Source organism: Seriola aureovittata, chromosome 3 (genome assembly GCF_021018895.1).
Source record: "Seriola aureovittata isolate HTS-2021-v1 ecotype China chromosome 3, ASM2101889v1, whole genome shotgun sequence".
NCBI classification, from domain to species: domain Eukaryota; kingdom Metazoa; phylum Chordata; class Actinopteri; order Carangiformes; family Carangidae; genus Seriola; species Seriola aureovittata.
In genome coordinates, this window is record NC_079366.1 from 20,042,209 (window position 1) to 20,069,122 (window position 26,914).

The window sequence follows — 26,914 nt, forward strand, 5'->3', positions numbered from 1 at the left end:
TCTTTTAATGAAGTCTTTTTTTTTTTATTTTAACACATAAAAGCATCACAACAACAATATACAAATTCTTAGTAATCTTTAAAACCAAAACACATTTACACATGCAACAATAGGGTTTAAGACAATGAGCAACTTATTGAATAATTTTAGTTTTTGGAATGTGTTAACGTTACTTTGTAGGAGAAAGGAAACTGTCGTTTGCTCTGCAGGAGAAAAGTCCAGGGTATCTCTTAGCTCCAGGAAAACATCTGATATGTCAAATATGTTATAGTATTGTGTAATTAATTCTAAATTTGAAATGTTTTCAAAATAACCTACAATTCCTTTATTGGCATTACTCCCTACCGTTTAGACAGTTAACAACCTTTAGTGATCCAAACTGAAAGAGAGAAAAAAAAAATGGTTTGATGACTCAAATAGATTTGTCAAAAACATGTACTTGGACCATCTTTGAAAATATGACCTCCAGACAGCGGTCTGACTCATAAACGTCTGGTGCTGTCACAATCAAATGACTCCCAATTAGATTTTAAAGAAGTGCGACTCACCACACAAGACAATGTGCCCTGTTCTGCAGTGAGTCCACTCAAACACGTCACAAGAAAACAAGTCAACAAGGCCGTCACAGAAGCACTGCTGCCATCCTTCACACTGTCGCTCTCAACGAGACGCGTCCCGCTGCCAGCGACGGTCTTAACATTAGCGTGGCATTTCAAAATATGGTTTTCAGATGAAATAATAGACAAAGCTAGAGGGTGTTTTTGTTTGATAAAATAACAGAAGAGTCAACAGAAATGAAAAGGTTGAAGAATAATCAACAGAATAGATTATTGCTCCAGAGAAATGTGTGTTGTGTTTTGTTATATCGTCAATCCTTGTGGCCTCTTCTGTTTGACGGATTCAGGATGATTGTATGATTGTCTGTTTGAGTCCTTTACATAGGATTGGCTGTAAACCTACAGCCACAACACTGAAAACACATTCATAGACACCAAAAATATACATTATGATACTGTCAAAAGGTACAATAATTACACAGAAAAGGAAATTACAGAGTTAAAACAACACCATTATGTTTTCATTTATCTTTTTGTCTGTCCACTTCTTCTTCTCTCATCCTCTCCAAATGTGTCGAGCACGTTGGGTTCTGTGAACATATCAAGTGCTCCTGGCAGAGAGTCAAGAGTCCCACCTGCCCTCTTGCTGCTGGATGGGGCGGCCGTGGGTCGCCTTTTTAAAAGAACCATCGAAAAGCTTCGCCGTTGTTGACTGGCGTCCTCTGTGGGAGACAAAATGTGAAGGACACAGTTTTATCTGTAGGTTTTGATGTCATGTCATTATCATGTCATGTACTTCCTATAGTAAATTCAATATTAAGATTTATGAATATATATATATATATATATCTTTTTTTATTTTCATTTTTTTTCCCCCATACATATAATATCAGAATTTACATACACATTTAGTAGCCAGTAATGAGTAATATTACTGTGGTGGATAACAGTTTGAAATAGCATGGACATTAAGTAAAGCAAAAACCCAGAAGGGCACTTAAAACGGCTATAAAGCACAACCACCAAACCAAGTATTTCATCAAAGAGCCAGCCAAGGTGATTACATCCACGTCCCACCCACACCCAAATAATCATTACGCTGGATGAAATATTCAATACAAATTCCCAAGAAGCAACAATGAGGCATTTAATTACTGCAGCTCTAGCTGCAGTGAGGGGGAACAGTGCATCATTTCAATTTGAGCCCGCGCCAGAAGCTGCCCCTCCTCTTTCTCCCCAAAACCTCTACGCCAGAGTGACAGCCTCTCCTTTCCCAAACTCATTTGGAAGTCAGAGACATAAAATACTGAAGTCTTCCACCAATCCCCATGACCAATTAGCATGTTTGATTTTTTTTTTTTTTTTTTTTTGCTGTTGACAGAGGGGGAAATGGCACATAATCACAACTAAAATCACTTTAGTCTGAGTGGAGGGCAATTTGACATTTTAATACCAAGTGTCATCTGTGGCTCCTTAAAGGCATACTGATGAGTACTTTAGCACCAGACAGGCTCCGACATTCAGGCCGCATGCATATAGTATTTACAGTGTAGGCCAACAATAGGGCTGGGCAACTCTTTGTGGGATCACATTGTGATGACGCAATCATATCATGTTGGAGTTTTACAAAGTCCCATTGGCTAAAGAATGATTGTAATTAAGTTTGACATGTGAAAAAAGTTTTGTCTGACATCATGCATAAGAGCAGAGGTGAAACAATTTTCTTATTAGTGTATTATATCAACAGTAAATCCACTGGCAACAATTTTGACAGCATTAATAATTTTTTCTGTGAAATATTTCAACATTTTGTTGGTTCCAGCTTCTCAGATGTGACAACTTCCTGCTTTTCGTTCTCTGATATGAGAGTAAACAGGATGTTTTTGGGTTTAACTGTTTGGACAAAACAAGCTTTGGGTTCTGTGAACTTGGCATTTTCCACTATTTTCCAACATTTTATAGAGAAACCAGTCCATAGTCCATAATCAAAATAACGTGGATAAAAGTGGAGAACTGCTGAAACGAGCATCGGTCTGATTATTTTACATGTAATCATGCACACATTTGCCAATTCATAATTGTGATATGTCGATATTATAAAATATTCTTATCAATATACAGTATATGTATCACACATGCTGTACAAAGTGTGTGCACAGCAAGCATCGCAGCTGTGACACTTTTATGCAGCCAGATTTAGCATATTGCTAATTTTTACACTTACAGTGACATTACAGTCGCTTCATTTACATTTGAGTTGGAACTTTTTGAAAATGTAAACAGTTGTATTACAGCAACTTAGACTTCATCAGTAAACAGACTGAAGGAGAAATATTTACAGAGTGAATATATGATCAAAAGTCTGTGGAGAACATTTTGATCTAAGTGTGAATCTGGCCAGTGACATCATCAGAAACAGCAGCCAATGATGGGAGCGCTCCATAAGGCATCACTGGTGCCATAATGACAAATTTTGTTTAGTTTATGGAGCTCAGTGAACTGACTGACACTGCTTTACTCAAACTGGTAGGTAGATTAACCAAACCAAAAAACCCCAATGACAGTTACTTAGACGAAACACCTGGTAAGGCTATCAGCTAACTGTGTTTATGAAACAATAGGTACTGAGCCTAAACTAAGTCTGTAACAGTTGCTCATTGTCAGGCAGTAGCTCAGCATCACACTAGTTTTGGATGCATACATTCCTTCTTAAGTGCGTAGCAACCATTTACCTTTTTTTTTTCACACCACATTAAGCAATTACTATTATCCTTCCAAGTGAATAATGGATGGACCCAGAACAGCAGGATACCATCACCAACACTTTAAAATCATGGATGAAATGAAACACCATCGTATTTTTGGAAGGGTCAAGATGCTCCTGCAGATCTGATGTTTTCTTTTTGGCCTAATTACAATGAGCCGATGCCCGCCCCCTTGTTATGTCTCTGTGGCACCATTTATTGTGCTTTATCATTTTCTTTGGAAGCAATTAGGCTTTTTATGAACGTATTTTCATGTCATTTCTGCTTTTTATTTGATACAAGAGAAAAACAGGATGAAAAGGAAAGGAAGCTTGAGTGGCATGAAACGAATGTGCCAAGACAATTTGAACCACACTGTTGCTATATTGTGACGTTTCTCATCGCCTGAACCAGACAAAATTTGTCTTACTAACATAGTCCAAAGGGTTTGTCCCTTCAGCTATTGTTTTCCTCCAAGTTCCTCATAAACATATGAGCTATACATGGATGATGTCGCCTTCTTTGGCAAAGCGAACACTTCTCACCACTGAAAGCTTGAATGAAAAAAATATGTCTGCGTTTACCCTTCAACTGATTTCATATCAAACTGATCAACTTGGCACTGATTGCGGTTTAACAATAAATAACAAACAATAATGATAGTTCATATTTTTGGTTTGTTTGAAACAAATGCAGATGGAAGACAAATGATCAATGACCCACTGGCCACCAATTGAAAAAAAAAATCTCCAGCTCCAGCATATTATTGGAAAATGGTGTATGATAAAATCAAATATTAGCCACATACATGCTCCATATACTGTTCCTTTCACAGGAAATCCATCTGAAATATACACATTACAATATTGATAGTCGTGTAAGTTCCTCTAAGTACTGTCCAATAAAATAAAATAGTAAGGGCTAGCAGACTTTTGTGGCAACAAAATATTGAGCTAAAGACAAGAGTTCTGCAGGACTAAAAGACTAATGTGTCTGAGGCAAACCCATTCCTTAAAAAGAAGAACATTGATCTTCAAGAACTTCCTGCAGAAAATATCAACATGTCTGTCAGAGGACTGTGACAAGTCTTCCTATTAAGGCACAGAGATACGGTGCATCCACAAGGGCACTTTAAGCCTTTACGCTCTGCTCTCTTGGTCTAGAACGTGATGCTCTAAGAGGCAAAGAGGAGAGAAAGGGGAGATGAAAATGTTTATCTTGATCCATATTCTCACATTGATCAGTCCCTGGTGGAAGTGTGGCTCGCCAGAGACAATAATGACCCTGATCTGGGCACTCGGCATGTCTCTGTTTTGTTAAATTCCTGCGTTATCGATCCACTGGGGCTCTTGAGTGCTGCTTGGATTCACTCCCAGGCCTCCTCGCCTCGGCACACTGCAGTGACCAGGCACAAAGAAGGCTCAATTAGCAAAGCTCCGCGTTGTCTGCTCCCCCACCTGCATGTGCCTTCAAAATCACTCCATCAACCGCCAGGGAGAGTGAGGGAAAAAAGACACAAGAATACAGGAGCGACGTAGACAGAGGGAGAGACGGAGAGGGATGAAGGGGGAGGAAAGAGAGGAAGGTGGGGAGAAGGTAAGGGTTGATAGTGTTACACCGGGGGACACGGGAGCAACACCAAGGTTTCACCTCAAATCAAGACGCCGTGGCAGCAGCTCAGCCTCGTGTCAACACCGCTGCCTCTGCAGCAGAGCATACAAAACAACCTGGCTACAACGACACACCGAGGGAAAGACAATTTCCCGCTCTGGCAATGAATGCACACGACTGAGTATTGAACTGACTGAAGGAGGAGAAAGAGATTTCTCCAGACCTCAAATTAACCCCACCACACTGCCACAGTAGGCAATGTATTCTAAGTGTCTGCCGGTGGCTTTCGGTGATAACAACACAGTAAAACTGACATGTGGTGGAATAATTCTCTGCTGATTCTGGCAGTGTGAGGTCTCTTGGCAGCCATGACACCCTGTGATCCTAACTGAACCTGGCAGGTGCAGTTAATGGTGAAACCACGTCGACGGCTGATTGAGATGAAGTGGTGGAAAGGCGGCACTGGCTAGAACGGGACGTTGAATCATAATCAAACCAGCCGGACTAAAGCTGAGTCTGAAAAGGCGGCTTTTACCTCTGCAGGGGCACACACACACACACACACACACACACACACACACACACACACACACACACACACATATACACACACACACAATCACAGTCTTAAAGATCCAGGTTGAGGCCAATCCTTCCTGTCTTTTCCACACAAATAATAAAAACCCATGAACGGTCCTCAACCTCCCCAGCCCACCCCAACCCTGCCATGCCTGCCCCTCCTCTCCCCTGCAGCCTTGGCGTCACACTGAGCTGGGGCCAGAGATAAACCACTCAAGACGATGAGGATGATAATGGCAGACGCCGCAGCGCCTCAAAATTCAATCAGCGCCGGGACGTCAATGCGGATGAGTGTAAAAGTGAAATATGCTCGCCGGCGTGTGTTAAAAGACGCCACACAGGGCTCGCAGAAACAACAACAGGCGATGAAGAGAACGATGAGGGAAAAAAGCAAGAGAGGGAGGGAGCAGGGAAAAAAAAAAAACAAGAAGGGGAGAGAAAAAATGAAAATAATGTGGTCTCTACTACTCTGCTTCCCGGCACAATCCCACTGGCATTCTGAGCAGACCTACTTTAACCACAGACTGTGAATAAATTACCCTTTTGAACTCGGGGTGATTGCAAATGTGCCCCGGTTTCTCTTGAGACATGTCTGGCACTAACCCTCAGCTCTATGCTCCCAGCCAGCCTTGTCACAGAGGGCCCCCCACCCTTTCCACCCTCCTACTAACACACACTCAAGGCACACACACACAGGCGCGCACAACATCATAAAACTTTTAATTCACCATAATTACGGGTGGATTTCTTTTTTTTTTTCCAGCCAACTACTTCTCCCCCTCCCTCTCTTTTTCTGTCTAGGAATCCTCAAGAATCTCCTCTGACTCTGAGATGAAAAAAAAAAAAAAAAAAAGTGTTAAGAGATGAGAAAGTATCCTGGAAAAAAAAAACGTGTAGTGGCGGAAAAATCAGAGTGGAGATGGAACAGATAGAAAGAAGCTGAGGCAGATATGGGGAAGACAGGAAGGCAGAGGGAAGGAAGGGAGGAATCTCAGGGAGAAACGTTGGCACTGGGCAGCCTGTGGGAGTGTGATGCTGATGTGTTTCCGAATGCTCATTATAACACATGGCCCATAAATTACCCTGACAATACCCATTATTTATTAACTTACAGGCCGGGAACCAGGCCACTTTTCATAACTGCAATCCCTTGGATGCAGCTCTGACAGGCTGCAAACAAAATATATACAAATAAATACCACTGTCACCACCTCTCTCTTGACACACACACACACCAACTCCAGCTGACACTGCTTTAGTTGCCTGGACGCTGGCTGTTTTTTTTTGTTTTTTTTAAACATAATTACAAACACTTTTCTCACAGCATCACGACTGCAGGTGAAATATCAAATCAGTCAAATTGTTTTCTTTTTGCCACAAACACCTTGCACCTTGCAAGCCCCCAAAGTCTGTGATCATTTCAATATAAAATGACAACATGCAGGGAAATGACTGATTATTTTCTTAGGCAAACTGGTGGTGACTGAGACAAAACTAGGGAGAGATGAGAAGAAAGAAGAGAAAGGAAAGAGCATATTTCACCAGAGTCAAAGAAAGAGGACTTTGAGAGCCAGCCAAACATTCAGGGCCGATCTCCGGGTTTAAGAAGGGGGGGGGGGGGGGGGGGGGGGGGGGGGGTTCAGCGATGCAGTCAGCCTTAACTGATGTGTTATATATTGCCTGCCACTTTATTCTGCAGGAATATTGGGGTGTTGCCAAGCTCAAACCTGGAAGGTATAGCAATCCATCACCTGCACTGTTACCAGCGTTGGTGGGTGGGGGTTGAAATCTCATCTTGAAGCTTGTAGCCAATATTCTAGCCACCCAGTGCCGTTTATAAAAGGTACCTCTCCAAGGCCGCTATCACGGACAGACCACTCATCTAGTCATCCACACACCACTGCCCCCAAGTCCTGCATCACAAACACCGTAACGCAAACAGATTCTGCTCTGCGCACAAGCTTAAACCCTGAATATTACCCTCATATACAAATGATAATCATCAAAAACATCAATTATATTTACGTAAATACTTAAGTCGGCTGTAATGGAATATTTGCTGTGTATGGTACAGTGGTATCAAATTAAATTAGATTAAATCTAAATCATTATAGGGCAATTGCCAGGGGTGATTGTATTATTCCATTCAAGTATGGAAATGGAACCGCACTACACTGTAATCAGCCATTTTTTAAAATTCAACTTGTGGTCAGCTTGTATCACTATGTGATATTTTCATAAAATGTGGTTACATTCACATGTTTTTTTTCGTTCGGCTTGAAATCATTACAATTGAAGATTTCGGGTCAACTGTTTACATTGGATGTGATTTAATACGGTGTTTACATGCACCAAAGCATTTAATCGGAACAGCTATGCGCGAAAGTGATGAATACGTCTCGCATTTGTCAATGGCTATCTTGTCTCTTTGGCACATATGTGATCCGCTCCCTGAAGACAAAAATCTTATACATATATTTTATATACAAATACATATATATGTAGGCTACTGTATATACACACTTAGTTTGTATTAAAAACAAACTTGGCAGAGGACCAGTTCAGCTTGGAAGCCACCATTTTTGGGATGATGTGGAGAAATTGGAGACGTTAGTATGTCAGTGTCTGCAGAGTGAGAGGAGTTTAAATTCCTGTGGTGTGTAAGAACACAGGTGTCACATATCCATTCTCATTTTTAACAGTTGCTATAAAAGCTGGATTCAAGAGCTGTCCTTTTACAGTTAAGCTGAACTACAAGTAAAAATAGTGTATCATCCAATTTATAATGATTTAAAATAAAAATCAAGGTTTATGATTTATAAATATTTATTTTTTAAATTATTTCTAATTTTTACATCAGCATTTTACTCCCTAATGAATCAATGTGAAATCAAAACCTTTACAAAACTTTACAGAACTTTCTGTCAACCCTTGCAAACATTTACCACAGATTTTTCTGTTTACTTTGGGCCCAGATCATCAGCTTATTTGATTTTCCATGGAGGACTCTAAAGTCTGAGATATTAACAAATTAAGTGGAATGCCATAAACTATCCACCAATTTATCCTCAAAGTAGCATATGTATTCAGATAACCTCCCCACTTGGGTGTGCTCACAGCACTAATGTACACGCAGAAAGAATCCAAGTACACCAATGTTGTGATAGCATTTCAATAATGAAATACAGCTACAATCTTTTAATTCAAGGTCCAGCCTTGCACCAGGCATCCATTCGAGCAAATCAAGCTAAGTGTATTGCGGATGTTTGTGAGTAATGAGGAATTTGGGAGTTTTTTGCTGACTAGGCACATATGGACTAGGGGTGTTGGGGGAATGTACGATGGTGTGCTCAAGAGCTGTGCCTGGGAGAGGCGGGGTGGTCACAGGGGGGAGATTAGGCTGAGGGGCAGCGAAGGAAAACCAAATCCATCTCCATCTCAGAAACATCCTAAAGCAGATTACTTACTTCAGTGGGAGAGGAGGAGAGGGAGGGAAGAGAGCGAGCGAAGAGCACAGGAGCATGAGATGGATGAGGGAGCAGAGGAAGAGAGGGAGAGCAATTAGCATAGATGCAATTCTGGCACAGTCCTCTGACTTGATATTTGACCTTCTGCAAGAGTCTTGCCAAATATTGCCCGAGAAGCGCAGACGGACCATATGGCAAAGTGCTGCTGGAGGCTGAGTGCGGTGTGACTCCAAGCCTCCGTATGCTAATGGGGGAATGTAATTACAGTGCAGTATTCCTGTAGGACGTATATTTTACTGGCCCTCCATAGGAGTGGATTTGCAGCGAGACGGGCCAAGCCTCAGTGGCTTCGGAAAATACACTTTTTATCAAACAGTCAGAGAGCCATTGAGTGGATAGTGAAATGGAACAGGCCCAGTTTAACTGGGGCAGCACAGCAATATGTCGCTTTATGAGGCAGTTGGTACACGTCAGTAGCAACTGAGACAGCTACAGTCAAATGCTTGAAAAATGTAAATCCACACAGAAACAAATATGAATGAAAATGCTGAACCGCAATCTGCTGCTCTCCTCTGGACACGCCCCAATTAGTGATGTCACAGCAGATGTTTTCCATCAGCTGCCAAAGGCAAAACACCTGCCGAGCCTGTGACATCACTAACTGGGGCATGGCCTGAGGAGCGAGATACTTGAAGGTTTCAAACCACAGAGAGCAGCGCAGCATCAGATTTCTGCCTGTTGTGACTCACTGTGAATTTACCCTTTTAATCTCGGGATATTAACCAGCTTTGCCTAAAGAAAGAAAACAGTCCAAAGACTATTTGAAGTATAATTAACAAGTGAGAATGTAGATGTAAAATAATGTAAAATCTGAACTGTAAATATCTAAAATACATTTTGCATTATATGCAGAGAGAGATAGGTATCCTGTGCAAGGGACTGATGATTTTGATATATTTTTTGTTTGTTTGTTTGTTTTTTGATTTTCTTAATTCCATCTTTTCTTTACTGTATTCCTGCGGTAGCTCAGACAGCGAACACGACGAGGGTGTAGGTGAAGGACTGAGCAAGGCGTTACAGAGCAGGGAGAGGGAGGGGTGGGAGCAATTTGCTTTCGAGTCTCATGCTAGCGCTAGCTTGATTTCCAGAACTTGCATTTTTAGCTTTTAGCATTTTTGAGGACATTTGAAAGCGTTTAATGTTCAGTATTTGTCAGCAGTTATAACTTCTCCTATGAAGCCGTATTTTATATCATTAAAACTTAGTTTTACTATATTGTCATTGGTTATTTCTTTATACAGCAGCCTACACACAAGGGGTTACAGTTGTTCACAAATGCATTCACTGTAGTTTTGCATCATAGTGTGTTTTAAACCATTTATTAATTGCTTATGTATTGCTATAGCTGAATATTTCAACACTGTATCCTAAAAGTTGAATTTATATGCAGCTAATTTGCACTACTAACTATGCTTTTGTAGGTTGCATAGTAAAAAAACATTAACATTCATACATGACATCCAGTGTTAAAGCAAAATGATCATACTTAACAGAAAATACTGGCTGTCAAACGTTGTTTTCAGTATCCACTCGTCAATCAATCCTATAACACTTTCAGTATTTAACCAACACCACAATCTTCCCTAATCTTAACCAAGTAGCCTGAATCTAAAAGTGCAGGTTTCTTGTCTTGTTGAAATTATGGGATTTGCACACGCAACCATCCATCCTGACCTCCTTCCTACGACTTTTTTGCAGTACAAAGACGTCACACTTGCTTGATTGGAAAAAAAAAAAACAATAGCTGTTAAAAATAACCCAGGCAGCAGTTGTGTTTCTTCCCAAAATGTATATGGCAAAGCAAATTAATATCATTTAAAGTGGTTGAATATTTACAAGCATCATCACTAGAAATTGCTCATATGAATAACTAATGCTTATACTATGAGAGTTTTTCTCCAGTAATTCATTCAGCATTTGTCATTAGAAAAAGGATCCATGGCAGAAACACGATCTTAGAGATGTGTATTTCCATACTGATGGTATGCTTTAATATTAACACTAATTCAATAACTATTTTGAATTCTCTCACCCTATAACACAGAATATAATCTCACACAGTCCTCCCACACAGTGTGAGATATCTAGGTTAAAAAGGGAGTGACTTTTTGCTGCTGAAACAGTGCTCAGACACCGTGCCTCTTCCATTTCTCATGCATGGAAAATCCCTGCCCACACAGACGGAGGCTGAGCTGACCCTCGTAGGAAGAAACTGAGGCAGCAGCCTTGGGTCAGAGGCTGCCGTCTGTAGCCAGGATCACCTACATGCTACTAAGTACAACAGTGCCAGCCTCCATTTCAATTAACTTCACCTAACAAGCCTTGTCCAAGTAAAGCAATTTTACACAGGGCTAACTCTCCTCTGGGAGCAAACCCTATACAGGGAGACAGCAGAGAAGCTTTCAGATGCTGCTGAGATTTCGGGAAAACAAAACAAAGAGATGCAGCGGCACAGGTCAGTTGAGCTCTGAGATGGGAAATCAGAGCCGTGTGAGCGGGGAGAACGGCAGGCGTTGTAGGGTGGGAGGCGCAGAGGTGGGGGGGGGGGGGGGGTGAACAGGACACGCGTTTGACTGTGTAGATACCTGAGGGATCTGGTATGGAAATCCCCAATTTCTCAGCCAAGTTGCAGCCCTTTGAACAGCGGAAGACGTCAGCAAGCACGGTGAGAAGCCATGTGGGTGTAACGAAGCGAGGGCTAAGCGAGGCAACATGCTGCCAGTTCTCTGAAATGTTAAATTGAAATGCAAAGTAGGAGCAGGCCTTCTTGTTTTGAGCAGATTTCTCAGCATCTGTGTGGGAGCCCTTAAACTCAGAGGGTCTATACACAGAGCTCTGCATATTTACTGTAAATAAACACAATATTTAGGTTAGGATTAGAAAATACACACAGCTGAAGTTGAATCTTTAATTGCACTCAGGTAACTGAAATTTGAGTCAAATTAATCTGTGCATCAAGTTCAGTGAGTAACAAGACAATAGATAATGCAACATGAGAAAGGTTACTGTTATTTCAAGGTGTGTACTTAACTCCCAACAAGTCATTAAAGACTCAAAGAACTGGATACTAATGTAGTGGTGGCCATTCTCTGTATCAACAATACAACTGCAAGGTGGGAGGAGCTGGATGCTCCTGGTTGTGAAAGTAAAATTACCATTCATTTTTTTTCATAGACAGTGTTGGGTGACTCACAGTCCAAGCACTTCCATGGCGCTTCGGATGAGCATAAAGCTGATGAATCATCAACACTTGAATCATCAGTACAAAAGATGAACAGCTGTGATAGAAAATATCTAGTTCTTAAAAGTTGAAAACACAAACCTGTGTGCACAAAACCACTCCCAAGGTGTGTATTTGTAAGAAAAACGATCACAGAGCTTAAACTTTTGTCATGTGCACTGTTAACATTGAGTGGAAGCTAAAGATTACACTGTTGCGAAAAGTGATTTTACAACCTGTTAGTTAATTAATTAGTTAATTAATTAATTAAGTGTGTGATTCAACAAAGTTTTTTAACTATGCTACAGCACTGATTTGTTTCTCCATTGCAGCCTTTGGATAAAAGCACTTGCCAAATGAGTAAATGTAGATGTAAATGTTGGTATGGCAATCCTCCATGCCAAATTGGTTGAGGTTGTGCGAAACAAAAAAACGACTTTATTTAGTTGACTTATCTTTTTTATTATTATTATGATATTCAGTTTTCAGTTGCAGGTTGGTTAGGTTTAGACACCAAAACTACTTGGTTGGATCATGGTTTGGGTTAAAATAGACCAATCCCACAACATTAACCAAGTATTAGGATGCTTTTCTGCCAGGACTTCTCCCATGTGACTCATTGAAATGGTCCAGGAGAGCCTAAAATCCAGGTGTAAACAGCCACATTGGCTGTCCAAACCAGGTCCAAGTAGCATTGTTGTCTGCAGACACCTGTGTTCTTTTTTCTGCCATGCTATATACCCCTTAGTGTAAATAGCTATATTGGCTATCCACCCTGGGTGCAAATAGCATTGTTGGCTACCCATGGCTGGGTACAAATAGCATCTGCCCAAAATAAACAAGATTTCTCAGAAACAAAGAAATTAATGATTAAACTAGAGTATGGTTCATTTATCCAGATGATTCTTGTGTTTCTGTCAAGTAACACTGATGATATCAATAAAAAAAACGATTTGAAATAAAAACTCAGAGTAGAGAAAATCCCTTCGCCCAGTTTATAACTCAATTTGTTTCAAGACAAATCTAGTATCTACATCATTTACATTTGTTTTCGTCTCAGTTTGTCTCCCAATGTGAGTTGAATCAACTTGCTTGAAATGCAGGTCGACACAACCTGTAGTTGCGATTTGGGAAATGTGCATGTTGGCTCCTCTGCCACCCACAGTAACCCATTACACTGTGTATCTTCACAGAAGCATATAATTCCAGTTTATGGAGTCACAAGCCAAAAAGGTTGGAAATCACTGTGCTAATACATATACTGTTGGAAAATCCAATGCCGTGTAGGAGGTCTTAAATTGGTTTTATTTAATTAGATACACATACAATAACACTGTAAGGTCAGCTCTCTAGACATTAGGGAGAACCCACCCGAAGAAAGAGAAACAAGGATTAAAGTCATCTGGTTAGACTAATATTGCACCTAAAGCAACCTAAAATGAGGAATTACATAAGTAGGCTTTAGTTAAACTGGAAAGTAAAACTTAACAAAGATGGAAACAAGAGAGATGTCGTTAGGAGAAAGCCAGTGGGCAATGTAATATGCTAAAGGCAGCATTTAAGACAGAGCTAATCCAAGCAGACTCCCCCCTGCTTAGTCATTGCAGCTTCACACTGATCAGACGGGAAACCGTTCACAGTTTGTCAAAACACAGCGTGCACTCTGAGCAGATTGAAATCATTTCTCTATACAACAGAACGCCACAGACAGATCTTTCGAGGAGCAACAACAAACTGTGAAAAGCTCAATGGTTTATCAGTCATGGAGGACAAAGGGGCTCTCTGCTCTGGAATGAAAATATCCACCTGATGTCATCAACTGGTGCATCATAAATCCTATCCTTTACCTGGGGGCCACAGAGTGACTTCACGCCAATGTGACATTCTCTAACCCCAGGGTTTCTATCAGAAAAAAACCTTGAGATATCTTTCTGGGCATGGTGTCAGATGCTTGCCATGAAATATTCATAATCTGAGAGCGGAGCCACAATAGAGGAGGTGGCAACATGCGAGGATTTGACTTGCAGAAACTGAGACGCTTAAACCACGATGACCGATTCCTCCCATCCCCCATTGTCACTCACAAACTCACTTTCACATCAGTTTTCTCGGACAAATGTCACAAAGCCTTCTGTCATTACTGCCTTTTAACCTACGGATATAAACTCATCAGAGCATCCACAGAACTGCAATTCTATGGCCCTGTATTTTACATTTCATCATTTTCATTTCATTTTCCAAACTACAATGACGTTAACATAGATTGGACAGAATTTTTTTCTTTAGCAGCTCAGTATTATAAACGGTGTCAAGTACGGTGTCAAGTCTTGTAGGCCTATATGAGTAGGCCTACAGTATATTGTGAGTATATCATTTATGTTCTTCCACGCATAAACAAAAGCAGAGCCATATTACTAAAGTACCATGGAGTAATACGAGACAAAAAGTCATTTTTGTTTTCTGATGCTCTTTAAATCCATTATATTTGTAAATGCAATCCTTTATTTTAAGTTATGATTTGTTGTGTGGCACACAAAAAATCGTATTTTCCATCTATATGTCAAAACTGACCCTTACACCTGAAAATATCTCTAATTTATATGATCAAATAAATTACTGTTTAGGCCTATGGTGCAAGAAAATACCAAACTCACATTATTATTTTCACGAGATCCTGTTTACTTATTGTAAGCATTTGCATTGACAGGGAAGATTTTCCATTAGGCTTCCTGTTCATACCTGCATTATCATGCATGATATTATCAGACCAACAGTTCTACTGTGATGGATTGCATGTTTCAAACAAACTTCAAGTCTCTGCAAACAAAAAGAAGTTTCTTGAGAGGCAAGAAAACAATCCAAAAACTTATGTTTTAGAAAACTTTTAGCAGTGATGGGAAACATATAAACATCGTATATAATGGGTTAAATTGCTGAAAGAGAAGTTTCCATGTCTGGAAACAGTGAGGTGTGCCCACAGGCCAGGCTGTATTTCCCAGATCAGTTATCAGGTCAGAATTTATAAGTGAAATCAAAAATAAGATTAAAGATCAAGATTAAATAGAAATATCTTAAAGCTAGAATGCCTGACTTTTACATCTAAATATCCGTTACACTCAGGCCTTTGAAAAATGAGTTCAAACAAAGCTGATTAAATGTATCAGTGGCAGGAATGTTATAAATGTGGCGACATTCCTGACGCATTGGTAGTGAAGCGTTTTAGGTCATCAGCAATGATTGGTGTGCCAGAGCTGAAGAGGGGAACAAACCGTTTGGCACTTTCCAGGGCAACTAGTGTTATGTAGCGTTAGTGAGCTAGCTACCTTACTGCTCTTGGAAAAGTTGGTATTTGTAGATGTAGTTTACCTAAAAAATGGATTGTTGTCTTGGAATCATGGAAATATGTCAGAGGCACACATCTATGATATATTTTGATGCATAGTTGCTCTCTCTTACTCTCTCATTTCTTAGTAAAGCTTATTTTCATTTTGCCAAGTTGGTTGGTGTGTTTACAATAATTTCTATAGGCTACATAAGAGTCTATATAGTCTATATATAAGACCTAACTGACTGAAAATGAAGTTTTACTTAAAATCAGCTCCTTTCTGGACCCTTACATTTGCTGCTAGACAGCAAATCCTTACATTCAGGGCTGGGTAATGTCTCCATCTTAAGAAACAAGTCCTTGTCCAGTCAACCAGAGCCATGGTGGTAGGTGAGTATGATGAGCAGTGAGGACAGTTTTGAGGTTTGACTTGAGGAAAAATGTTAGAAATCAATAGCAGAAGTGTAATTTAGTGGTCTGTCAAAGAGAGGAAGAGTAAGAGAGACAGAAAGTAAAACAAAGGTGTACACTGAAATACAAATCATCATTTAGAGCACATCATCAACACCTTGGGTTCAATGCAATCTGGTCTGATGCTACCTAACTTTAGTTTAACTGATTATTGTAATAACTTTAGTATTAGACCTGCATAGGGAAATTATAACCGTATATAATTAATAAGTGGCGACTTATTGCCCTCTTAGCAATCAATTCCATTCCGCATGCATAGCATGCATGATTGTAGAATGTGGGTTAATGCATTAACTTCTCATAAGTCTATCAAATTCTCAACAAGACTCTCTGTCCTGTTGAATGTCCAGTGTAAACACAGCAGCAACTATGAACTAAATGTTGTCGATTCTGTTTAACAAAGAAAATTTCTATTAAAAGGTTATGTGACTTAAAGACCTTGTATTTGCGGATTCTACCAAGCACTGTATTAAGCAATTACCAAAAACGTGGTGGGGATGGTTAAACAATGTCTTATTCCGTAGTCTACATCCAACTGGACCAGATATGGTTGGATACACTGACCAATACTTGATCACATCTGCCTTTACAGCCTCAACTGTTTGAATAGCTAGCTTTAATTTGATTATTTTTCAACATCCCTTAGCCTGGATTTCTCAAGTCAAAATACCATAGTGGCACTATGACTTAAAGCAATTTTTTGCAGTCTGGCATCACAAGTGTAACCATTGTAATTAATGAATAATGAGCATAAAATTACAGAGGTTTCTCAGCTGGTATCGAGAAATAATTATACTATTGTGGGGTGTTCTCCTTTTATTTACAGGCAGCCAATCTCTACTCTCAGTCCATGAATGAGAGGGACTTACAAATGTCATCCCAAAATAAGAAAGGCATGATCATGTGACTGTTATATTCTCTATATGAGAGAAAATCTTACTTGGCTTGAATGGAAATGAGCAATCATTACGATCATTCATCATTTTCCTGCAGTTTACGTTGAAGCATACTGTTTGTAAGGACAGTGTATTAACATAGCTAATGCCTAATATGTGAATGATACAGCCACAAAGGAAGCAGCTGTATGCCTGTTGGAGGAATTTGGTAATAGTTGACTGAAAATGGGGAATACCACGTTCAAGAGCAACTTTTCTAATCTGGCTATTCATTCAGTTCATTGACTCATTTGCCACTGGCCTTGTTTCGTAAAAAGGACTAGTAGAGTTTAATTGTTACAGTAAAGCCAAAATATGAAATACATGCAGAAATCAAAATAAGTCAAGAACCTGTCATTTTTCCAGAGAAAAAAACCCAGAAAAACACCTGGTTGTGATTCTCTGTGCTCATTACAGTCCCCGGATGCATTTACCGAAGACTTTTCTCTCACACTTTTTCATACAGGCTCTCATGACGAGATACCTTTTAACTTCTCAGCCGGAGTCAGCATTAATAATTTATTCTCATCTGTTTAAAATTTAAAGTGCCACACATTAACGTCCTCCCGCACCTGCTCTTTCACGCTGTCCACCCTCCAACGGGCTGCTTTTCTACCCCTCTGGCCCACCACCCGCCACCCCCCACCTCCCAACCCCCCTTTCCTTCTCTGTCTCCTCGCGCTATAATAAAGACAATGACAATGAGCTCTTTTTCACCACTGAACCAGGGATGTTAAATCAAACAGGGGCAGAGGAGGCGACAGACCACATAATGTAAGGGCATCGTCCGGACGCCTCCGATTACGCTTTGGCCTTAATTGGTGGCAGTGGCAAAAATGATGAATTCTTTAACAGTGCCGTGCGGTTGTGCCTTCCCGAGCACAGCAAAGGCCTGAGGAGGACAGCTACTCTGTGCAAATGGAAGCTGACAGAAAATCCACACGGCACGACCAATCTAGGGGAAAAAGGGCATGACAATGAATAAGGGGGCCCATGCTCTTAAGTAGCTGACGGTAGCTTGCAGGGAAGATGTGTATAATTAAGCGGTCTGCATCGTGGTTCAGATGGCAAAATCCTATTGTCTTGACAGGAGCTTAAGGTTGCCCTTTAGGTTGAGATGCGCAGCGGCGTACAGCCTCATTTTTCTTTTTTTTTTCACACTCCCCCAGACCTCTGCGACCAAATTAATCTGCAGTTTTAAAGCTTGAATAAATCCAGTAAGTTAGAGATCTGCAGATCTAAAGGCCGTCTGTCCCTCAGGCTTTTCCTTCTCTGCTTTTTTTTTTTTTTTTTTTTCTTTACCCCCTCTCCTTTGCCCACGGAGATTGGCTGGGAGCACTCAGTGTTATCTCCAGGGAGGCAAAGGTTGGGGGGATGGGGTGAAGGCCACAGATTTGTCCTTATCTATTCTGAGCACACCTAAAACAAATTAGACCTGGCTGCTGTTGCTTATTTGGCTCCTGCACTCTCATTAAGAGGCTGAATTCAAGCTATTTTCCTCAAGGTCCTGCTTCCTACCATTTTGGGCCTTGTCTTTTATCACAATAGCAAAAGGTTTCTAGGCAGCCATGCCACCTTTTCATCTCACCCATTTCATGTACTCATATCAACACTGCACAAAGAACAGGGACAGGGAGAGAGAGGCAGAGAAAGAACACCACCTTACTCTAGGTTTTTCCTGCTCATGACATGATGCTGGCCTTTGACATTTGTTAATTGAAAGGAGGAATCTGTTCAATTGGATCTTGTTTTGCCCTATTCCTGCTTTTTCTACACTGCGTTATACAACTAATCAATTAGGAGCCTCTCTGGATGTTGCTATTTCAAGGATTTTACTTGGTCTTTGTGGCGTTATGAACGCAAAAACACAAGTGCTGTTTAGGTTAAACTGTTCCAGTCAATATTGTCAACAACCCAGTGAACTGGCACTTGAATGTTTCCATCCATTCCAAGTGTATTGTGGATGATGATGATGTTTTGGACATCTGTCTGTAGGCATTAGACTCCTGATATAAAGACATGTGTTGAGAGGCATTCACAAGCAAAGCCCTGAAAAAAAAAAAAAGTCTTTTGTTGTGAATATTTTCAAAATCTGGATCTTTCACTGAGACTGTAGCATGGCTGTCAAGTCTTTCTGTAAGAGGGTACTCAACTGGTCATGTTTTGGTTAGCTTGACCTAATTAGTCGTGACTTCCAACAAATACTGTGCCGACTTTTATAAATCTATGAAGCCTATATTACTAACCAATGAACTCTTCTTTATTCTATTTTTAATTCATATTGTTTCATGTCAGATTATTAGCATTCACAGTAAAGCTCTACGTGCAACAGTGCCAGTGTTCAGAGTCTCATTTCTCAATCTTATTTACAATCTAATAGAGTTAAAATGCCCCCCAAAAAATTGTCTTTAACAAAAACATTCAATAACTGAATATAATTCAAAATAGAACCTGCATAAATTAAATAAACTTGTGTTATAAACAGTGTAGGTTACATGCTACACAGCAGAGTGTTACCATTGAGCCAGTTGTTGGATGGTGAACACTAAGTACCTTAAAATAGTGGTTCCCAACCTGCGGGCCGGGGCTCCCGACAAGGGACAAAATCTTAACGGTCATAAGATGATAAGAAAGTAAAAGCAGTATTTCTGTTATAAAAAGTTATGTTTGGTCTTTCATGTTATAAATAACAATTTGTTATGGAAGGATAACTTTTACATTTACCAAATTTAACACAACTCTAAAGCCGTTTTCCTGCCGTTGAGGCAAACAGGTGAGGTAAACAGTGGTGGAGACACAGCTTGCCCTCATATGAGCATTATTTCATTTGGAAGTTAATGAAGGACCTTTGAGCCATCGGAGCTCAGGCTATGCAAAGGTAACTGCTCAGGAAATGTTAGGTTAGATGAGATTCCTCTGCCAGACTAATCCATCCTGGAGCCTGAGAGCAGCACAGAGACAGAGACAGAAAACGAGCAGAATCTGCTGCAGAACAGCACAGCAGTGACACAGGGCAATTCTCTAGGGCCTTGCATTAACGCGCTAAATTAAAGGGGGTATTAGATTAAATTGGCTCTCCAATTTCAGGGGTGTGAGTAAAATTCTGATTTGCATTTTCCACCGCTGCTTAAGATATAATTAGTTCAGGGTGATTCCCATGTGGAAAACAGTGACAGCCAAATCTAACTGGCTGCCAGTAGCTTATCGTCTCTTCTAAGGCAAAAGGTACACTCAGCTCATGTTGGGTGTGTGTGTGTGTGTGTGTGTGTGTGTGTGTGTGTGTTTTTTCTTTTTTGAGAATAATATATAGTATGTAGTATGTGGATGTGAGTTCGACTGCGTTTGTGCATATGTTTGTGTGCGTGAGAGAGAAAAAATGAGAGACATAGTCTGCGTATGCGTGACAGCTCGCATCTGGATTTGCATGAACAGTACACGCTGTAAATTCTCCTTCTAGACTCACTTTAGCACCTGCTTCCTCATACGTGTCAGCGACCATTAGCACCGTCAACAAGGTGAAAAAATGCACTCCCTGTTAATGTATGTATAAAAGTTAGACTAAGCAATGGCACAGCCTCACACCTCTAAGATGCCTTTAAACCCCAAACCCATTTCCGGAGCAGAAGGTGCACCTGTAATTACAGATGCAGAGTCAAAAATAACAATTACTGCCAGAGAAGTCCATAATATGAATTACTGAACTCAGTGAAGGAGCTTTTAAAAGCAAGTGTGGATTTGTTTTGGGGGTTTTCACACCCTTGGTAATTCTAACCGTCTTTGCAAATGGATGTTTTCCAAAAGTGAGTCTACCCATGCATTAAGAATGTGAGGCCAGCTTCCTGGACACCTGTTTGAGACACCTGTTAGTACATGATATATGGAGTCAACATTAAATGAGCTTCCGATTAACACCTCAGGAGTGTCCAACCCATCCCCAATAACCCATCAGTGACCTCTTTATTCAACCTGTTAAATCCAGGTTTGCCCGAAAGAATCAGATGGTTCCAACGCTCAATTTAAGCTACAGTACAAGATAGTAGATGAAATATTCAAACCTGTGATGCCGTGGTTTTTATGGCTGCATCAAATGGAAATAATCTAGATACAGTATCCTCATTTTACGCTAAAAAGTCTTCTTCTTATCAAGTCATTTTTGTCTGTAATTTGAGTCCAATTGTAAAAGTGTAATTTTCTTAAAGCAACTGAAATATCGGAAACATCTCTACTACATAACTCTTCTACTAAAAAAAATACAAATCATGATGTGTGAGGTAGCTTCTAAAATCAAGTTGCACTTTTCTTGATTCTAGAGCAACGACTTGCCTTGTTCTTCCTTGTTTGAAGACGCAGACAATCATTTCTGTAAATTTCTTGAAATCAGTTGATTTTAAAGTGGAAAGCCGTTGAAATAATTGCACTGCACAGCCAGATTTTTCTCACTTGTTTTTAAGAAAACTTTTATCTTTAAGAACTTTTCAAGATGTACAAGCAGTATTAACCCAAAAAATGTATCCTGTCTCAAACTTTTGGAAACTTTCAAAATAAAGCTGTGCAGGTTTGAACAGTGGTTGTTTGCACAACTTGTGTTTAAAATGACTGACATGCAGTTTGGGGTTAAAGAAGTAGAAAAAGCAGCTGTAATTAAGTCTCTCAGTTTCTGTTTTAGTTGCAAAGTGGTGAAGCTTTTGATGTTTGAGACTCCTGTCAAAATCATTAGAAGTTACTAAAATTTTAATCAGGGATATTAGACGTAGGTGGCATGCTGTCCAATCAGGACTGGATGAGCACAAAACCTGCATGTAGCGCTAGGTTGGAGAGTACATGAGACATAAATGATGAGAATTATATGAATAATATATTATGTCACTTTGAGCTTGTCACCACTACTTGGTCAAGAACAAGCTTCAACATTTGTATTCTGGGACAGTCTCAATCTACTCTGAATGTTTCCTGATCACTGCTAAGGAGCAGGCTCAGTCAGAGGTGATATTTACATCATAAAACAACAGAAAAACACACCTAAATGAAGGCACAGTGGTTTCGATTCGATTGATTCAAACAAAAATCAGGCTGAAATTCAAAGTGAACAAAGAAATCCATACATGGTGTTTTTCCATAAGCAGATTAGCTAATATTTTACAATTAACCTCTTTTTCCTCTCTGTGTAATCACTTAATTAATGAGCAAATCATCTGGCCCTCAGGTTGCATTTGTTGGTGACTCATCCATACAGGCTCATGTTAAGTCAGTGAGCAAGTTCAAACTCTCAGGGTAAAGAGAACCAGATTTGCAACTTAACATTTATATTCTGCCTTTGCCCTTGAAAACTAAATATCATCCAGTAACTAAATCAATTAAAATGAACCTTTAAAAACAACACTGCCCTCGGATTGTGTCCTAATGAAGCCTCTTGCTACTTGTCAATTAAGCCTTTGCTTGATATGTTTTGCTCTTCTCTAAGTGATGCTGATTTTTTTCTGCCTCTGCACCCTTCTTGATGTGCACCGTGTCCTACATTGATCTGTAATTGGCCATAATGACACAAATATAATATAGAATGATTTCATCTCAGCCCCCACTGTATATGCACAATCAATTCATACAGGATCAGTGGGAGAGGATCAGTCTGGGTGCTTCACTCCCCTCCCCACACAAAACTTGGGGGATGTTTTGAGAAACGCCATCAGCAGCCCTGCCATCACTCTCACCATCTCTTGGTGGTCGGAGGCTGAGGCTTTGTGGGATATTGATTCTCCCCATCCAGAGACGGTTTCCATAATTGGTTAAAATGACCGGGTGCAGAGAGGGATGGCTCTCTGCTGAAAACCATTTCCCAGCCCTGCTTGGAGCTGAGCCAAGCTCGGGGTTGTTCGGATGCGTTCCAGCCCCAGCCTGACTGGCAGCAATTAAGGGTGTCTGAGCCAAGCTCAGCTTGCGCTCCGCACAAACACCCCTAATTACTGCCAATTAGGCTAGGCGGGTAGGCAGATTTGAGAAGCCGGGGGGATGTTCAGGCATGGGTGGGCATGGAAACAATTTTCAAGGGCTTAGAACGTGACTGGATGAAAAGGTTAATGCTTTGGAGTGCAAGGGGATAATAACAAAAGAAGGGGAAGCAGAGCCCGGGTTCTCACCTCCAGCGATGAGCCTGGCTTCTTCTTCAGCTCCTCGCATTTCCTAAATTTGCAGATCTGGTGGCCCGTTTTGCGGTTCCGACAACTGCTGCAGACACCACAGTTGATTAGCCGCCTGCAGGGTGCACAGACCCCACACCTTTTCCTTTTCTTCTTCGCTGGGTTTCCACTGGATGCCGAGGAATTATTCTGTGGGCAGTCTGCCAGATTGGCAATTTGAAACGCACTGTCTGTAACGGCTGCTGAGGCTGCGGGGGAGTGAAGGGCTGTCATGACGATGACCCCGGGAGGTAATGAGATGCCCCCTAAAGCCGGAATAGCGGAAAAAGTTCCAACGCGTTCTGGGAGATTCATTATCTCTGCTTCAGCAGCGCCGCATTTCAGCTTGTTCATGCATTCTCCTGCTAAAGGTCTGCAGTGTTCAGGGGATAAGGTAGAGAGGAAATTATTATTTGCCATTTGCAGCGTCTCTGGCGGCACGCCAGGCTTCCCCGGCCTCTGGGAGTCATTTCTATGCATGCTGGTCCTATTAGGGTTTATTGCCGCTGATTTCCTTCCCCAGAGCATGGCGTTATCGCAGTTCCAAGGGGACATGCCAATTCTAGCACTGGGAAAAATGGGCGTTGTGATGCGGGCAATCTTAGCAGTCTGTGGAAATGCCCCATTGGTTTTATAAAAGTTTGCAAAAGACCTGTACCTTTCCATTTCTGCGTTATAATCCAAAAGCTGGCTTAATCCACCATCCTGAAGATTATCCTTTTGTAAGAGAGACACGTCTGCGTTCTGTCCACTTTCAATGCAAAGCGCATTGTTTATGTTAGACATGGCTGAGGAATGGTTGTCAATGTTCAGAAGAAGAAAGTGAAGTTATGGCGGCCTTTGTCGAACTGAAGCTGGTTACCAACAGTGTGTTACCATCCTGGTTTATCTTCTCCAGTGCTAAAAGCAAAGAAAACAAAAAAAACAAAAAACAAAAAAGAAACAACAGTTACACACAAAAGAGGCGACTGTTTTCATTCTAATCAGATTTCATTTCCCTACTTCAACTTTTCTCTGAAGATAAGAGCTGAACATTTGAAGAATCTTCTGGCACATTGTTTACGCGCTCACATTTTATAGTGGAACCATCACAAATAGTCAGAGCTGATCTTCATCTGGTGACAATAACGTGATAGCTGTGACAGACCAACATGTCATTATTATAATGGGGGAAAGAATTAGCATGCTTAAAAGAAAGAAAAGCAACGCCAGACTTTCAACATTGTTTAGACGTCTTGTCAAGTTATTCTTACATATTTTTGAAGAAAGTCCAATCAGCTACTTCACAGAATGAATAAAAGCATTTGAATACACAAAGGTACATTTCATCAAAATGTAAAAAAAGAAAAATTGAATATTCAATCCAAAATATCACTTTTTTAAAAAAGTTTGAGGAGAGCCTCACCAGAATTCAGATTATGACAGCAGCAGCTACAAACACAAAGACTTTTACCTTAGGCCTGCAATATAAGCTCTTAAAAATAATCTTCTTTGGGTGCCAGGAGGAACATAGTTAAATATTTTAGATTTCTTTTTTTCTTCATCTTATCCAAATAGTAGAGGCGGCCCATCCATGTAAACACGACTGTGTTCAGCCTCTTAAGAGCACCTGGTATTCATTCATGGCCAGCTCTATTACATTTACTCAATGACGGCATGAGATAGCCACTGGTGAATTTACATCCAGATCATGGACCAGACCAACTACAGTGTCAGCTGCCTCCGGATGGGGTGTGTGTGTGTAGGTGTACACATGTGTGTGTGTCCCTCTCTCTCCCTCCCTCTCTCCATCAGTCTGTCTGGATTTGGTTTCCACAGATAAAAGCCCATTAGACACATCTCCCCCTACTTCCATTACCTTTTTCTGGGCTTTCTCTCTTAATTGCCAAAGCTGATCCATTGCTGGAACACTAAAGCATTTCAAATCACTTCCATGGTGCTACCGAGCAGCTGTCTAGAAAAAAATAAATTAGAAATATGCACACATGGAACTGGAGAGATCTTACAGGGTGGGTGCTTCCCTCCTATGAACATGTCCTTGCAGGTAAATATTTTCCTTGTTAACCTAAAAGTACCAAATTATTCAGGCAATTTTTCAGAAAGTCTTGAAGTCTCACTTTTTCTAACATGCACCTAAACATTCAACTATTGTCATTTGTAAATTTTTATGGTACAATTGTGAAGCCTGGAGTGTTATGCACCATCCAGTCCAGATCTGGAGGTTCAGTGTCGATGTGGCATCCAAGACAACCCGCAACCAGTAAACAAAACCTCCTTGGCTTAATGATCAGCCCTCCTCAGGGTCATTATTACTTAATCAATTCACCCCTGGAGCGAAATACGCAGCCCAAAGGCAATCAAGTCACGGACATTGATTTTCAGCCTGTAAACAAAGTTTAGAGAGACAGAAATGTTCAATACTTGGGAGCTGGAGAGAGACACAGGGAAGAGGAGGGAGAGGGGGACGAGGAAAGAGAGCGAGACACAGAGAGAGAGAGAGAGGGAGAGAGAGAGGGGGGGAGAGAAAGGTGGAGAGTGCGAGAGGGAGATTGAAGAAAGAAAAGTGAGGAAAAAAGCCACGTCCGATGACGAACCTTTGTGCCGCCGCTGCACCACGATGCCATTAATTAGACTCAATCTGGTCCGTGGTAGACATTCAGATCAAAGGTCATGCATAGATAATCCGAAGAGGGGAGCGCGGTGCGTTAGTGCAAATAAAACCCCATAAAAATTAATCTGACATTGCCTGGATCACTTGGCAGCCGCACGGACACAAATCGGGACAGGGAAAAAAGGGGGGTACAACGCATGCAACTGGACGGCAAAACAGGGACGGACACACACACACACACACACACACACACACACACACTGACACACACACACACACACACACACTTAGATAGAGAGGGAAAGAGAGCGAGAGAGAGAGAGCGAGAGAGAGAGCATCACCTACCAGGTTCCTGTTGAGAAGAGCTCCCAAGATGCTACCAGCCTGCGACCGTGTAACGGCACATTACTGCGAAGCGATACGTGTGCGGGGGGAAAAAAATAATGCAAAGACGCGAGAAGACGCACAGACACAGGCTGCCGGAGGAGAGCAAGGCGAGCGTGTGTGTGTGTGTGTATGTGTGTGTGTGTGTGTGCGTGCGCGTGTGTGTTTGTGTGAGTGTGTGTGTTTGTGTGTGTGTGTGTGTGTGTATGTGTGTGTGTATGTGTGTGTGTATGTGTGTGTGTGTGTGTGTGTGAGTGTGTGCGCGCGCGCGTGTGTGTTCAGGGCGCTCAAAACAAAAGGATCATTTTTATCGACTTTCGTGTCACGTTAGCAAAAGGTTGGAAAGTGCATAAAAAAAGCCAAAAGGTGCCGTTCAAAAAAAAAGAGGCAGGGGGGGTTAAAATCGCAGAGGGGGTGAGGTGTTTCCTCTCCTCTTGATCCGGGGGCTGTATTGTGTGCGTCTGCCTGGTCTCTGCTCAGTCCGTGTCTCCTGTCGCTGTGTGTGGCTGATTGGTGCTGAGGTGAGGAAGCAGGGATGTGGACACCTACTGATCATTGGCTGGAAATTACTATAGAAACACTCGGGAGGTGGGAGGGATGGATGGCTCAGGGCGCCCTACAGGGAGGAAAATATCTACGGGAAATATCTGCGTCTTGCACCCTTATACTGCCCCTTTTCTCTCTCTCTCTCTCTCTCTCTCTCTCTCTCTCTCTCTCTCTCTCTCTCTCCTCAAATAAATATATATTTTTAAATATATTTCTTTCATGACGAGGTAT

At 41.1% G+C, this 26,914-nt stretch overlaps 1 protein-coding gene across 3 annotated transcripts; it reads right to left on the reverse strand.

Annotated features, from left to right (window-relative positions):
* Positions 1-26,596, reverse strand: cxxc4 (CXXC finger 4). 3 transcript variants are annotated; one of them, XM_056368320.1, is made up of 3 exons: positions 26,099-26,596; positions 23,104-24,042; positions 1-1,279 (listed from the first exon to the last, which is right to left on the reverse strand). In XM_056368320.1, the coding sequence occupies exons 2-3, from the start codon at positions 23,926-23,928 to the stop codon at positions 1,235-1,237; spliced, it is 870 nt and encodes a 289-aa protein (XP_056224295.1). In that variant the 5' UTR covers positions 23,929-24,042; positions 26,099-26,596; the 3' UTR covers positions 1-1,234. The 3 variants fall into 3 exon arrangements, with proteins under 3 accessions (XP_056224295.1, XP_056224296.1, XP_056224297.1); XM_056368321.1 differs by lacking the exon at positions 26,099-26,596 and adding an exon at positions 25,737-25,974; XM_056368322.1 differs by lacking the exon at positions 26,099-26,596 and adding an exon at positions 24,596-24,649.
* Between the last annotated feature and the right edge of the window lie 318 nt (positions 26,597-26,914).

What these genes read in the sequence shown, in the direction of transcription:
- cxxc4 (XM_056368320.1), bottom strand. Translation starts at nt 23,928, where the DNA reads ATGTCTAACATAAACAATGCGCTTTGCATTGAAAGTGGACAGAACGCA. An exon ending in AGCCAGGCTCATCGCTGGAG is followed by an intron (nt 1,280 to 23,103) that starts GTGAGAACCCGG and finishes TGTCTCCCACAG; the next exon opens with AGGACGCCAGTCAACAACGG.